Source organism: Neomonachus schauinslandi, chromosome 16 (genome assembly GCF_002201575.2).
Source record: "Neomonachus schauinslandi chromosome 16, ASM220157v2, whole genome shotgun sequence".
In the NCBI taxonomy this organism is placed as follows: Eukaryota; Metazoa; Chordata; class Mammalia; order Carnivora; family Phocidae; genus Neomonachus; species Neomonachus schauinslandi.
The window spans coordinates 47,575,428-47,588,663 of NC_058418.1; the positions used below are offsets into that span (position 1 = coordinate 47,575,428).

General features: G+C 59.4%; 3 protein-coding genes across 3 annotated transcripts in view; 2 read left to right on the forward strand and 1 right to left on the reverse strand.

Moving 5' to 3' along the window:
- LOC110583368 (chymotrypsinogen 2-like) overlaps nt 1–3,549 on the reverse strand; it is a 16,663-nt gene extending 13,114 nt beyond the window's left edge. The window contains exon 1 of the mRNA XM_044922147.1: nt 3,534–3,549. The gene's annotated coding sequence lies outside the window, so the exon portion shown is untranslated. The remainder of the gene's footprint in view (nt 1–3,533) is intronic.
- A 2,104-nt stretch (nt 3,550–5,653) lies between these two features.
- On the forward strand, nt 5,654–9,047 carry LOC110594215 (chymotrypsinogen 2). The gene is made up of 7 exons (XM_021705707.1): nt 5,654–5,738; nt 6,740–6,843; nt 6,958–7,037; nt 7,379–7,457; nt 7,799–7,979; nt 8,057–8,190; nt 8,774–9,047. Exons 1-7 carry the CDS (start codon nt 5,687–5,689, stop codon nt 8,933–8,935), a joined length of 792 nt encoding a protein of 263 aa, XP_021561382.1. The 5' UTR covers nt 5,654–5,686; the 3' UTR covers nt 8,936–9,047.
- Nucleotides 9,048–9,479: 432 nt separating this feature from the next.
- Nucleotides 9,480–13,006, forward strand: LOC110593944 (chymotrypsinogen B-like). Its single transcript, XM_021705399.1, is given in 8 exon segments — nt 9,480–9,531; nt 10,353–10,456; nt 10,546–10,625; nt 11,006–11,108; nt 11,527–11,710; nt 12,180–12,313; nt 12,810–12,849; nt 12,852–13,006. Coding segments are annotated over 8 exon segments (852 nt in total).
- Nucleotides 13,007–13,236: the final 230 nt, after the last annotated feature.

Sequence of the window (13,236 nt, forward strand, 5' to 3'; positions counted from 1 at the left end):
TCTCAAATAAATAAATAAAATCTTTAAAAAATAAAAAAAATAAAAAATAAAAAAAAATAAAAGGGAAATAAGAGGCTTTGGCAAAGAATTGGAGAAACTGGAATCCTTGTACAATGCTGGACGGGATGGAAAATGGTGTAGTCTCTGTGGAAAACAGTATGATGGCTCCTCAAAGAGCTAAACATCGAATTATCGTATGACCCAGCAATTCCACTCCTAGGTATACATTCCCCCAAAATGAGAGCAGGGATTTGTTCAAAGCAGCACTATTCACAACAGCCAAAAGGTGGAAACAACCCAAATGTCCATCAGTGGACAAATGCATAAACAAACTGTGGTGCACCCACACGATGGAATATTATTCAGCCGTGAAAAAGAATGGAGTACCGATATGTCCTACAACACGTTTCAGCCTTGAAAGGATTATGCTCAAAGACAGAAGCCAGTCACAGTGGTCCACCTACTGCACGATTCCATTTCCATGAAACATCCATCATAGGCAAACCCATAGAGACAGGTATTAAATTCGAGGTTACCAGGGCTGGGGGAGAGGAGAATTGGAGTTATGGTTCAGTGGACACACTTGAAGTGATGAAAACGTTTTGGGGGTTGGGGGCATGGTTGTGCAACATCGGGAATGTAATTAATGCCGCTGAATTGTACACTTAAAAATTATGAAAATGACAAATTTCATATATATTTTACCATAATTTTTAAAAACTAATGTAATAAACCAAAAACCATCGATTCATCCACTTTAAATGGGCGAATTATACAGTACATGATTTATACCGAAACGGCCACAGATGAGCCTGGAGCCTGACTTAGGGCTTGGAGACTTGCAGAATCTGACACTCAACCCCATCAGGTAAGGAGCTGGTGGGGAAGCAGTGGGGTACTTTAGGTAGACAGAGCAAGGCTGGAGAACTCTGAACCCTCAAATCTCCGTGAACCCCCTCCTGCCAACACAGGTGCTCCCGTGCCCCCATCTGAGGGAGCCAGTCTCGCTCCGCACAAAAGCTCCATGCCGACCTGGGGCTGCCGCCTTCTGAGACAAAGCCAGTTCTCCACAGAACCTCCCCCACCCATCCGCACCACTCCCTGGCCCATAACAAGAGTCCATCCTTCCCATTTCCCTGTACCCACACCTTTCACCCTCAAACTTTATATGGAAGGTGAGACACTGAAGATAGAAACGGACAAGAGCCAGACCAGAGAGAAGAACAGAACTCTGACCCGCCGTCTGCGGCAACCAGCCCAGCAAGCCAGCAGCAGCCCACCCTAGACAGCCACGACTTGATTCATAACTGACCGCTTTCCTCATCTTTGCCCCAGCTTCCAGCTTAGGACCGGCCCAGTATGCACCCCTAGCCATTCACCGGGGGTGCCCCCCCTTCCCTGCGCCAACAGCCTGCGATCAGGGCACGCCTCCAGCCTGCCCTTTGTCCGCGACAAACCTTCCCCTCGCCCCTGCCTGCCTTCGAGTCTGTGCCTGAGGCCAATGAAGCTGCAGGACCCCCCCACCCCCGCTATGGATAGCAAGCTCTAAGGAAGAGCCCCCCCTTTGGGCGGTTTTCACTGTCTTCCACAAAGGCCATGCTCCCCTGGGAGCCTCCCCCACGCGTGTTACCCTCCGGCGTGCAGCTAACGTCTCCTGCATCTCCCCACTGTTGTGAGCTCTGAGCTCGCGTCGCCCGATGGTTTCCCGAAGCCGCACCGTTAGGAGCGGTCTGCACGAGCTGCCCTGTCTGAGGGGGGCTATTGGTTTCCCACGGGGGCCCCCGCAACTCCATCTCGTCTCGGCTGCATGAGCCTGTTTCAGGAACCGCTCAAAAGGGAGAAATGCTGCCGATGGAACTGAACAGAAGCTGAGCCCTGAGCCTGGTTTTCCAGCTCACCATCCTGACAACACTGAGCCTCTTAAGAAACTCATCCTTGCCTTAAGTACACAGAGTTTTCTGCTCTGCTGGTGACCGCTGACTTGCACAAAAAGTCAGGGCTTTTGAACTGTGGGACCCTGGGCTGTTCCATTTCAAATGCCTAAATCCTGAAGGAGTCAAGGCATAAGAGTTGGGTCACTGACGAAAAGAAAAAAGATGTAAGAATCAGTTTCTGTTTTTCCAACCTCAGAGTTAAACAGTTTCCCTGGTGTGGCAGTCGGTGCTGGGAGCTTACCAAAACCTCGTCCGCCATTCTTCCAAATTTTGTTTGAGGTAGAGAAGGTTCAGCTAAAATGCTTCCTTTCCGGACCCCCCACCCCCCTTGCAAATGGAGGTGGCCTGGAGACATGGCTCTGCTAATGAGATGTAAGCAGAAATCATTGGATGGGGGCTAACCAGGAAGATTTTTTTTTTTTAATGGGACAGATTCTGGTGGTCTTGCTTTTTGTCTTTTTCTCTCCCCCTTCTTTTCCTGCCTGAATGCAGCTGTGATGCACGGACATTCAGTAGCCATATCGGAGCCATGAGGAAAACGCCACAGGTTTTTGAGCTGCCACATCAGCCTTGGACTATCTCCCTTTAGAATTCATGTTAAGGGGCACCTGGGTGGCTCAGTCGTTAAGCGTCTGCCTTCGGCTCAGGTCATGATCCCAGGGTCCTGGGATCAAGCCCCACATCAGGCTCCCTGCTCGGCGGGAAGCCTGCTTCTCCCTCTCCCACTCCCCCTGCTTGTGTTCCCTCTCTTGCTGTGTCTCTCTCTGTCAAATAAATAAATAAAATCTTAAAAAAAAAAAAAAAAGAAAAACCATCTGGCCGAGTGAAAAGAATCCAGACACAAAGACAACATACAGTACAGTTCCATTTATATCAATTTCTAGAACAGGCAAAACTAATCTGTGGTGAAAGAAATAGGAACAGTGGTTGCTGGTTGCCTCAGAGGAGGGGTAGCTGGAAAGAGGCATGGGGGAGCTTTCTGGAGTCATGGCATTATTTTATATCTTGGTTGTGGTGTTTGTTACACTATGGTGTGTGTGTGTGTGTGTATCTATTCATCCCTCTGTTCACTTAACATCTGTGCATCTCATCACATGTAACTTATACTTCAATATATCTTATTTTTAATAAAAAAAGAGGGTTGGGATTTGACCTCCTGGGAGGCAGGCCTTCAAGAGGAAGGGACCCCCTCACCTAAGGAAACGGACATTTGAGTGCCGGCCTCAAGCAATACCAGTCTTAGACTTGTCAGTGGTGGAAGGACGCCCTCCCTCCAGGCCAGGCAGGACCTAGACACCCCCCACCCCACAACCTCCACCTGGGGCCAAATCCCAGGAGGTAGCTGCGCAGGGACTGGCTCAGGGCCTCATGTCCCCGGCAAAGCACAGGCTGCCTGGGCAAGAGCGGTCCCCATGCTGTTTGTTCCCAGCGCGCACACGGAGCTGGTCATCCCGAGTACACTGCCTTGAGCCACCCCTTTTCCTGGAACTGCTTCAGCAATGCCCGCTAAACACACTAGCTGCTACACGCTTGCAACGAGCCGACCAGCGCAGAGTTAAGCTTTTCTGAATGGCACACAACCCGCAAACCAGGCCATACCTTCTCCCTGGGAGTGTGCAAGAGTAGACATGGGTGCGCTCCAGGAGCGGAGGGGGCAGGGTTCCAAACCCATACCGTCAACTTGATTGGCTGAACAACTGGGTCCAGAGATGCGTCGGCTCCTCCTGGGACCCTGACGACTGGCCGCTTGGCCGAGGCCCAACCGCCCGGCGTCCGGGCCAAGGGGTCCTTCCTCTGGGTCTGGGGTGGCGGCGGGGCGGGCTGGAGGGCCGCGGGCCCCGCCCCAGCGAGCTTCCGGCCCCGCGCCCCGCAGGAGCGGGTGCACGTGCGGCCCGCCCTCCCCGCCCTGCAGCTGCGCGCGTTCCCACACCTCCGCAGCTGGGGAGCCTGGGGCGCGGGGCGGGCGGGGTCTCGGCGCGTGGTCGGCTCCCAGGCCGCGGCCCCGCCCCCGCCTGCCCCGCCCCTCCCACCTGGGGTCCAGCCAGCCCTGCGGCCGCGGCCACCTGGCCGCCCGGGGCTGCCACTGCGGCTCCACAGGTTTCGGAACGACGCGCCCGGCGGCCGCAGCCGCTCCCGACCGTGTCTCCACCAGGGCCCTCCTCGGTCGCCCCCCCTGCCCCCGGGCTTTCTGCCCTGGCCTCCTGCCTTCCGGGCTCATCAGTGCCCTCTGCCTCCTGCGGGCGGCCTCCTGAGCATCACCCTTCGCTCTTGTTCCCGCCTCGGCCTGGACACAGCTCCCGGGCTGTGCTTGGCGCACTCCGCTGCTCCCGAAACTTAAATGTCCCCTTCTGGGTGAGGCCCTCCTGCCTCGGTATTAATCACGATAACTCCTTAGCTGGTAGGAATGCACATTTTTTTTTTTAACTCTTCTCACTAAATTCTCCCACTGCTTTCCCCATGTACGCTTGCTAAAAGCAGGAGAAATTTCTTTTCCTTGGTTGCAGCCCAGTATGGGCCTGGTTAGCTGGGCTGGAAAGAATGAATGGGCTTGCAGGGATAGCATGGTCTCACAGAGGGGGCCACCCTCTGCCTCCTGTTTTGGGCCCTGCTTTCCCACCTGATACAGTGTGGCCACCCCGCGTTGTCATCGGACAGTCTGCTAGAATGCGGAGAGGGCACCGCTAGGAATTTCAGGAAGGAGTACGGAGGACCAGCCAGCACGGATTGTGTGTTAGGCCTGGTCCCAGCTCTGGATGGGTCATGCCCTTTCATCATGTGGGATCCATACTACAAGCATCCCCTTTTACATACTTAGAAACAAAACCAGAGGGCACTCAACCTGCCCCAGTCTGTACAGCTGTGTTGTGCTGAGATCTGTACTATGGAGCACGCTGCCATCAGTGCGATGGAAATTAAAAGCAGCCATGAGATACCATTTTTCCTTGTGTGTTTTGCGGGGCTCACTTTGTGCCTGGCAGCCTCACTCTCAAGTGCTGAGAAAGGGCCCCACTGTCCACCCTGTCGCCCAAGCCAGAAGCCGGCCTCCTTGCCTGCCCCCGCCCCAAACCCCATTTCCTGCCTGATCGAGCCTGCAGCAGCTCTCACTGAGGCCATGGTTCCAGGATGCCACACACTCGATTCCAGGGGCCTATGGCGCCTCGGTGAAAAGACCTGGCCTCGTGTGAACAGGCAGTGCGCGGCTTGCCCCTCTGAGCCATGCTGCACATAGCCCAAGTGACCGCCCCAGATACTGAATGGAACCTTCACGGAGACTGCTTGGCCATCCCCAAGACCAGGGGAACATCCTCAGCCCTGGCCACCAGCACCTTGGTCCCCACACCTCCTTCCTCCTTGACCACACTGCCCAGGGCTTTAGAATAACTAACAGACCAAGTAAATTACTTGTCCAAGGTTCTCCTGCCCATGAGAGAATAGGCTGGGGCTCAAACCCTGCCCAGGCCAGGCTGGTGTCCAGAAGTCCCTTCCTGGAAGAGGAAGCCCAAGTTTTCTGAGCCCTTCCCCATGGCTATCTTGTTTGGCCCCACCTTTGCCCTTGACCCAGACCCAAGCTCGACCATGGGCCGCAGGTGCTGCCATCCCATGCCCCGATGCTAGCCCTGCTCTGGCACCTTCTATGTCCTCAGGCACATGCCCAAGAAAGGGATTGTCACCTCAAGGTTGGCAGATAACAGCTTGGTGCCCAGGGATATAACGGGGAGCTCCCCAGACAGGCACCATACACCTCCCTGACCATGGCCTTCCTCTGGGTCCTCTCCTGTTGCGCCCTCCTGGCCACAGCCTTCGGTGAGTTCGGGGCAAACAGAAGCCAGAAGGGATGTCTCTGCTCCCCTTCAACCCCCGGGGCCAGAAGGGGCAACAGGGTCCCTGCTCCCCGTTCAGGTGTACACGGTGGTGTGAGCCTGAGCAGGTCTCTCTCCCCCTCTGAGACTCACCAGCCCCATCAGCACGATGGGGGTGCTGGGAGGATTGGACCAGACTAGCCAGTGCAAGGCCCCCAGCAGGAGGTGGGCCTTCCTGGGGCTGACTGAGGCCTTGCACACTGTGCAAGGGACAGGGAGGCCAAGTCGAGGGAGCGAAAATTCTCTGAACAGCTAGTGGCTCCCAAACAGATTCAGAGGGTGAGCAGGCGGGCAGGCGTGGCTGGACCACCACAACCCTTTGGGACCCTCGAACCTTTTAAACTTGTGTTCACTGAGTCCTTGCTCTGTGCCAGGAAGAGAGCAAGTTCCTGCTTTGCCTGCTTAGTCTTCTTGCTGCTGCTGCTTTCTTTTTTTTTAGAATTTATTTATTTATTTATTTGACAGAGAGAGAGAGAGAGAGAGTTTGAGGGAGGGGAGGGGCAGAGGGAGAGGGAGAGAGAGAGAAGCAGACTACCCTCTGAGCGTAGAGCCAGACTTGGGGCCCGATCTCAGGACCCCAAGATCATGACCTGAACTGAAATCAAGTGTCGGACATTCAACAAACCGGGCTGCCCAGGCGGCCAATCCAAGTCTTCTTGGATCCTTATCCCAACTCTGTGAGGTTAGCAGCTATATGACCCTCTCTTTGCAGATGGGAAAACGCTCAGAATGGTAAGGCAAGGCAGTGGTGGGGCTGGGTTCACACCCCCAGAGCCCTGCCTCCATCTCGTGCTCTGGCCTGGCCACCACCTCGAAGCCAACCTGTTGGGCTTGTCTGGGCTGAAGCACACGTCAGACTGAGTTGTCCCTGGGGGTTCCTGGGAGAGTGGGACCTGGGTGGGGAGGGCTTGGCCTCCATCCCTTACCTCAAACTCCCACCCCCAGGCTGCGGGGTCCCCGCCATCGAGCCTGTGCTGAGTGGCCTGTCCAGGATCGTCAATGGGGAGGACGCTATCCCGGGCTCCTGGCCCTGGCAGGTGTCCCTGCAGGTGAGGGGGGAGTTCTGCCCCTGAGTGGAGGACACACTGGGGTACTGGCCTACCCGGGGCCAGGCTGGGGGCTGCTGGTGTCCAGCCAGCACTGACCCGTCCGTCTTCCTCCAGGACAGCACTGGCTTCCACTTCTGTGGGGGCTCTCTCATCAGCGAGGACTGGGTGGTCACTGCCGCCCACTGCGGGGTCAGGTGAGGACACAGGGTCCCCAGGAAACCCCTTGGTGGCGGGGGAGACTCTCAGCACTGAGGGCTGGACTTTTAACTCCTCGTGGCTCAGTTTCCTTGTTTGGGAATGTGTAGAAAATCCAAGTCATGCTGGTCTCCCAAGGGTCACCAGGAAGGAAACACCTGGCAGGCTGTAGGTGCAGGTGTTTCGGGGGCAATTACTGATATTTTGCGCTCCCATCTCTGGATCAGCAACTCTGAGCATATGCACAAAGATACACAGGCACACACATGCAGTCTGCACCCCCTCGCATGGCCCCACCGCCTCACAGCAGGATCCTCCTTCTTTCTCGGGCCCTCTCCAGAACCTCCCACCTGGTCGTGGCTGGGGAGTTTGACCAGGGCTCAGATGCTGAGGACATCCAGGTGCTGAAGATTGCCAAGGTATGGTGGCCCTGGGGTCCAGGCTTGACCCCGGGGCGGGGGGGGGGCAGGCCCTCAGGAGTGTGCCGCCCAGGCTAAGGCCTGAACACCCCCAGATGCTCCCGACCACCCCGGTACCCCATCATGAAGGGGCAAAGCAGAAAGCAGGGTGTTCAAGGTCTGCACTGTGGTCCTGGGCCTGGCCTCGGGCTTCCAGGGCTGTAGAAGGAGCTGCCAAGTCGAACAGGCCATTGTGCAGACAGAAGCACTGGGGTGACCTGGGGTGGCCTGGTGTCCTGCTTCAGCCCCCCCCATCAACCTCTTCCCGGACCCCATCCGCCGCTGTCCACCCCACCCCGCAGGTTTTCAAGAACCCCAAGTTCAACATATTCACCGTCAACAACGATATCACCCTGCTGAAGCTGGCCACGCCCGCCCGCTTCTCCCAGACTGTGTCCCCCGTGTGCCTGCCCGCTGAGAACGACGACTTCCCTGCCGGGACCCTATGTGTCACCACAGGCTGGGGCCTGACCAAACACACCAGTGAGCACCCTCCAGCCGGGTGGGTGGGAGGTGGGGGGCCGGGCCGTGCCTGCTGACTGCCCACCCTGCCCTTCCAGATGCCAACACCCCTGACAGGCTGCAGCAGGCGACCCTGCCCCTTCTGTCCAACACCGAGTGCAAGAAGTTCTGGGGCAACAAGATCACCAATCTCATGATCTGCGCCGGGGCCAGTGGCGTGTCTTCCTGCATGGTATGGCCTCTTGGACTCACCCGGCGCCCCTTCCCTCCCAGCCTGGGGTGGGTTCCGGCAAAGTCCCGGGTCAGGGGCTTGGCGGGAGAGAGGAGATGGAAGTCACACGCAGGCCTCTTTGGAGGGCCTGACACTCTGTCCCTGAATTCCTGCTTGAGCAGTCATGAAAATGCTTAGTTCTCCTGGCTGATCACCAGTGACCGCAACAGAGGGATGCCAGGGCAGGGGGCTCTGGTCTTGAAACCGCCCTATTGCAAAATTCCATTGAAATCAGTGTCTGAACGAATGTCCCCCTCCTCCCCCACCGGAGCAGTGCAAGGTACAGCCTGGGTAGTGGACCATGGCGCCCAGAAGTCTCCAGAAAGAGTCGGGCTCCACGGCCAGGCCAGCACCACCCATGCTTCCTTCCTATCAATCAAACCCGCTTTATTAGGCCTCTATCAGAGGGCCCCTGGTGATGGCCCAGCCTTACAGGGGCACAAACCACACAAGGAGCTACTGCAGCTTCTTTCATAATCCCTCCAGTATGCACCTGCCGGGTGTCTACGGGCTGCCAGATCCAAGCCCCTCTTTCTCCCTGCAGGGCGACTCTGGTGGCCCCCTGGTCTGCCAAAAGGACGGAGCCTGGACCCTGGTGGGCATCGTGTCCTGGGGCAGTGGGACCTGCTCTACCTCCAGTCCTGGCGTGTATGCCCGCGTCACCAAGCTCATGCCCTGGGTTCAGCAGATCCTGGCAGCCAACTGAGTCCCCAGCCCCACCCTGCCGTCCCTGCTGACCTGTTCCCACAAAGCCTCAATAAACCAATAAAAGACACATTGACGATGTGCTCTCCTGTGTTGGGGCCCCTGAGACCTCATTCTGCTCCTGAACTTGCATCTTCACTGGTACGAATGGCAGGAGGTCCCTGGAGGGCCCTTTTTTAGTCTTGCTCCCAAGAGATGAAGTGGGATCTTGGCCCCCACCCCTCACTCCTTGCTCCCACCCTCATAGGCAGCAGGGTCCTGGCCATGCAGGCCCTGCTCAAGGTGCTCAGGGCCCCCACCCCCGGGGAGTGGACAGCTGGGGGATGAGCCACCTGCTGGCCGCACACACCTGTGGTTCCAAGGAACCTTCCCAGGAGCAGCTCCCTAGGGCTGCGACTTTCCCAGGCCTGCACAGGAGTCAGGTGCTCCTCAGCCCAGGGACTCATGATAAGGAAGGGATGGCGAGGCCGGCTGTAATTGGTGGGCTAGGGGAATATAATGGGGGTCATTTGGGCAGCCCCATCCCACCTCCTGAGCCACACGCCATGGCCTTTCTTTGGGTTGTCCTTGGCTTTCTCCTCTTTGGTAGCAGCTCCAGTAAGCGCAAGGTTCAGGCAGGCCTGGCAGCCCCAGACCAAGCCTATCCCACCCCCGGCCCCCTGCACCCCCAGAAGCCGGGACCTGGAGGGCCAAGTCCTTGCACCTCTCATCACCCGCCCCAGCTGACCCCCTGCCGGCCCCGCTGGCTACCCCCCGCCAGCTTCTCTGGGTGCCTTTCCTGGGCTCCCCACTCCTCCTCCGCCTAGAGGTCCCTCGGGCCCCTCGAACTCCACTGGTCATGCTGGACCTGCCTCGTCTTGGCCTCCTCCATCGGCTCAGAAGCAGGGGGTCGTCCGGGCTCCTCCAGCATCCACATGTGTCCCCGAGCCACAGGAATTCTGCCTCGGGAACATCTTCCATGCCCGTCCTTTCGCCCTGCCTCTTCTCTCTTCCCAACTTGGGCAGCCTCCTGGGTTTGTGCCGCTCCGGGTGGAGTAACACTCTGACCCCGACCTGCTCCTGCTGCAGACTCAGGGGGCCGTGAGAGCACCAGGGACTCAAGCAGGACATCCCAGCCCCATGACCCAGGACCCTGGGTTCAGAGCGGGACGGAGGCTCCTCTCGGGGCACACAATGGGTTGGGGAGCTAGCTACATAGGGAGTCTCCGGACCCAGGCTTCTAGCTCCGGGCCCCAACTCCAGAGGTCCTAAAGCCTCCAGGACCCTCCACAAGGGCACCAGCTGCCGGCTGGGTTAGGAGGGGCTGAGTGCCCTGCAGTGGCCAAAGCTCCGGGTGCTAGGTGGCCACAGACGCCTGGAAGTGCCGGGTCTTCCCTCTGCCCTATCCACTGACCAGCTACCCTGGCCCTGGCACCCAGGCTGCGGAGTCCTCGCCATCCACCCCGAGCTGAGTGGCCTGTCCCGGATCGTCAGTGGGGAGGACGCTGTCCCCAGCTCCTGGCCCTGGCAGGTGTCCTTGCAGGTGAGGGGAAAGTTGAGGAGGGGCGGGTTAGACTGGGGGCGGGTCAGGCAGGAGAGGCGAAGCTGACCGTCCCTCTCCCCTCTACCCAGACTGACTCCTGCTTACACTTCTGCGGGGGCTCGCTCATCAACCAGCACTGGGTGCTCACTGTCGCCCACTGCAGGGTCAGGTGAGGCCCAGGCTCGGGGAACCATCCTCACTCCCTCCCCAACCCCCCTGCCCAGGCACTGCCCCCTGGCGGGAAGGGTCTGAGGCAGCCAGCGGGTGGGGAAGAAGCTGCCCCTACCTCCTAGCTACAGGCAGAGCCACCAGCTGCAGGAGAAAACTCCCACCCTTGTGCCCCCCACTGCCTCAGACCCCCGCTTGGTCCAGGAGAGCAGCTCTAGGCCTGTGCCCTCGCTGCACAGATGGGGAACCAGGCCCCCGGATCCCCGTGGGAGTCGAGGTCCCCGGGGCTCGGCCGGGGCTTCCCTCACCGGGCGCGGTTCCCAGACACCCCTCCGAGGTGGCCAGAGCCTGAGCACCCTCTGCCACCCCCTCTCTCTCCAGGAAGAGCCACCATGTGGTGGCTGGGGTGTCTGATCATGGCTCTGATGACGAGGCTGTCCAGGCACTGAGGATCGCGGAGGGACCGCCAGGCGGGCAGGCTGGGGTGGGGCTGCTCCCCGCCCACCCCCCGCCCCGTGCCCGGGAGGAGGGAGGGGCAAGGGGGGCAGGGGGTGTGGGCACAGACGATCCTGGCCAACCCGCTCGGGCCTCACCCCTGCACTTCTCGGTCCAGAGCCTTCTTTCCCAAGGAACAAAGCTCCTTTACAAATACGGAAGGTTGTGTCTGATGGTAAAATTAAGTTTTGCTCATGGTAGAAAAGCACAAAAATATAGAAACTAAATATCGCCAATGTGTCAAATGCCAGTTTCCAGAGATTTTGTCTGTGCAACTCCATCTGTGCGTCTTTCTCAACGACCGTCCGCCTGGCGCTGAGCCCTCTGCGGCTCCAGGCCTCTGTCCCCACTTCAATCCCCCAAGTCCTCCCTCTGAGCTCTGCCCAGCCCCCACCACGTGTCCCCAGGTTTTTGAACACCCGCTGTGGGACAGGATTATGGACAGCAACGACATCGCCCTGCTGAAGCTGGCCACGCCGGCCGGCCGGCTCTCCAGCACCGTGTCCCCCGTGTGCCTGCCCAGCGCCAGCACCAGCTTCCCCGCGGGCTCCGTCTGCGCCACCACGGGCTGCGGCAAGACCCAGTGCGGCTGTGAGCGTCCTGGCAGGGCCTTGTCAGAAGCGAGACTCATTCTGGCTTTTGGTCTAAGTCCCAAGCACGTAAAGTGCAAGCCATAAATCTTCCTATTTCTTTATTTAAAACCCTCTTAATGAAAAACCTACCAAACATGAATAGAGATGAGCTTAAGCGCTCTGTACTTGAAGACTAACTTGCCGAGAAACACCTACGTACCAGCAAGCATCGCCCTCACGAACTTGCAGCCAGGTCCACGTCGCCCCCTTTCCAGGCCGGACTCCTCCCCGGACTGGAGGCCGGTGGCCGTGCTCCGCTGGCCCCGGGGTCCGGGCTGGGAGTCCGACGTCCAGCTGTGGTTCGGGGCCCGGGTCGGCCGGGTCTCCCCTTCCCCGGCGGCGGCCCCTCCTCCAGCGTCCCAAGTGCTTCCGCCGTGGGGCGCGCGGGGGAGGGGCCCTGACCCCGCCGGCCTGCTGTGTCCCTCCAGCCAACAAGACCCCCGACAAGCTGCAGCAGGCGGCCCTGCCCCTCCTGTCCAACGCCGAGTGCCAGAAGTTCTGGGGCAGCAAGATCACCGATGTGATGATCTGCGCCGGCGCCAGCGGGGTCTCCTCCTGCAAGGTGCGGCCCGGCTCCGCCACCCGCGCCCGCGCTCGCCGACCTCGCCCCGCCCCTGCTCAGGCCGGGAGCGCGGCTCCTTTCTGCGCGCGGCTGCTCCCGCTCGCTCCCGCCAGCTGGCGCGGCCAAAGCCCGGACCCGCCGAGCAGGTGCCTCGGACCCAGGGCTCGCTCTGGCCGGGGCGTGCTGCGGGGCTCCCGGGGGCCGTGGCATCCTCACGCCAGCCGCCCCGCGGCGGGGCGGGGTGGCGGAGGTTTCCGGCCCACTGTACAGACGCTGGCCGGGTCAGAGGGTCGGCCGCCTGCCCCAGCCAGGCCCTCCAGGAGTCGGTGACGGAGCTGCGGCTGCCGTGGGGCCCACATCGAAGGGTCTCCTGCTCAGTCACTGTGCCCACCCTGGTCATTGCTCTGCACAGAACCTGGGCTGGGGCAGGTCAGGGCACACTGGGGCCCTGGCACCCCGCTTCGGGCTTGGGAACAAGTCCTTTCTCCTCCTGCAGGGCGACTCTGGTGGCCCCCTGGTCTGCCAGAAAGACGGAGCCTGACCCTGGTGGGCATCGTGTCCTGGGGCAGTAGCTGGTGCCACCCATTCTCACCAGGGGTGTACAACATCACCGAGTTCATTCCCTGGGTTCTCGAGGTTCTAGAGAACCCCCGCCCCACCCCCCACTTCTGCAGAACCCAAATAAAACCCTGAGAGCAACCACACGCCTCTTCACTTCTGTCCTGGCCAGGGTGCTGGGGGGGGGGTGGGGGGTGGGCAGGAAGGATGGCTGCCTTCACTGGGGTCCCTGCTGTGGAGTTTAGAGCCGAGAGGGCTGACAGGTCCTGCCCTTTCTTCGTAGAGTTAGAGAGACCGAGGCCCAAGGTCACATGCACAAGAGTCAGCGCCAGGAGCTGCACCTTCCTGAGTCCCAGGGCTCTTGC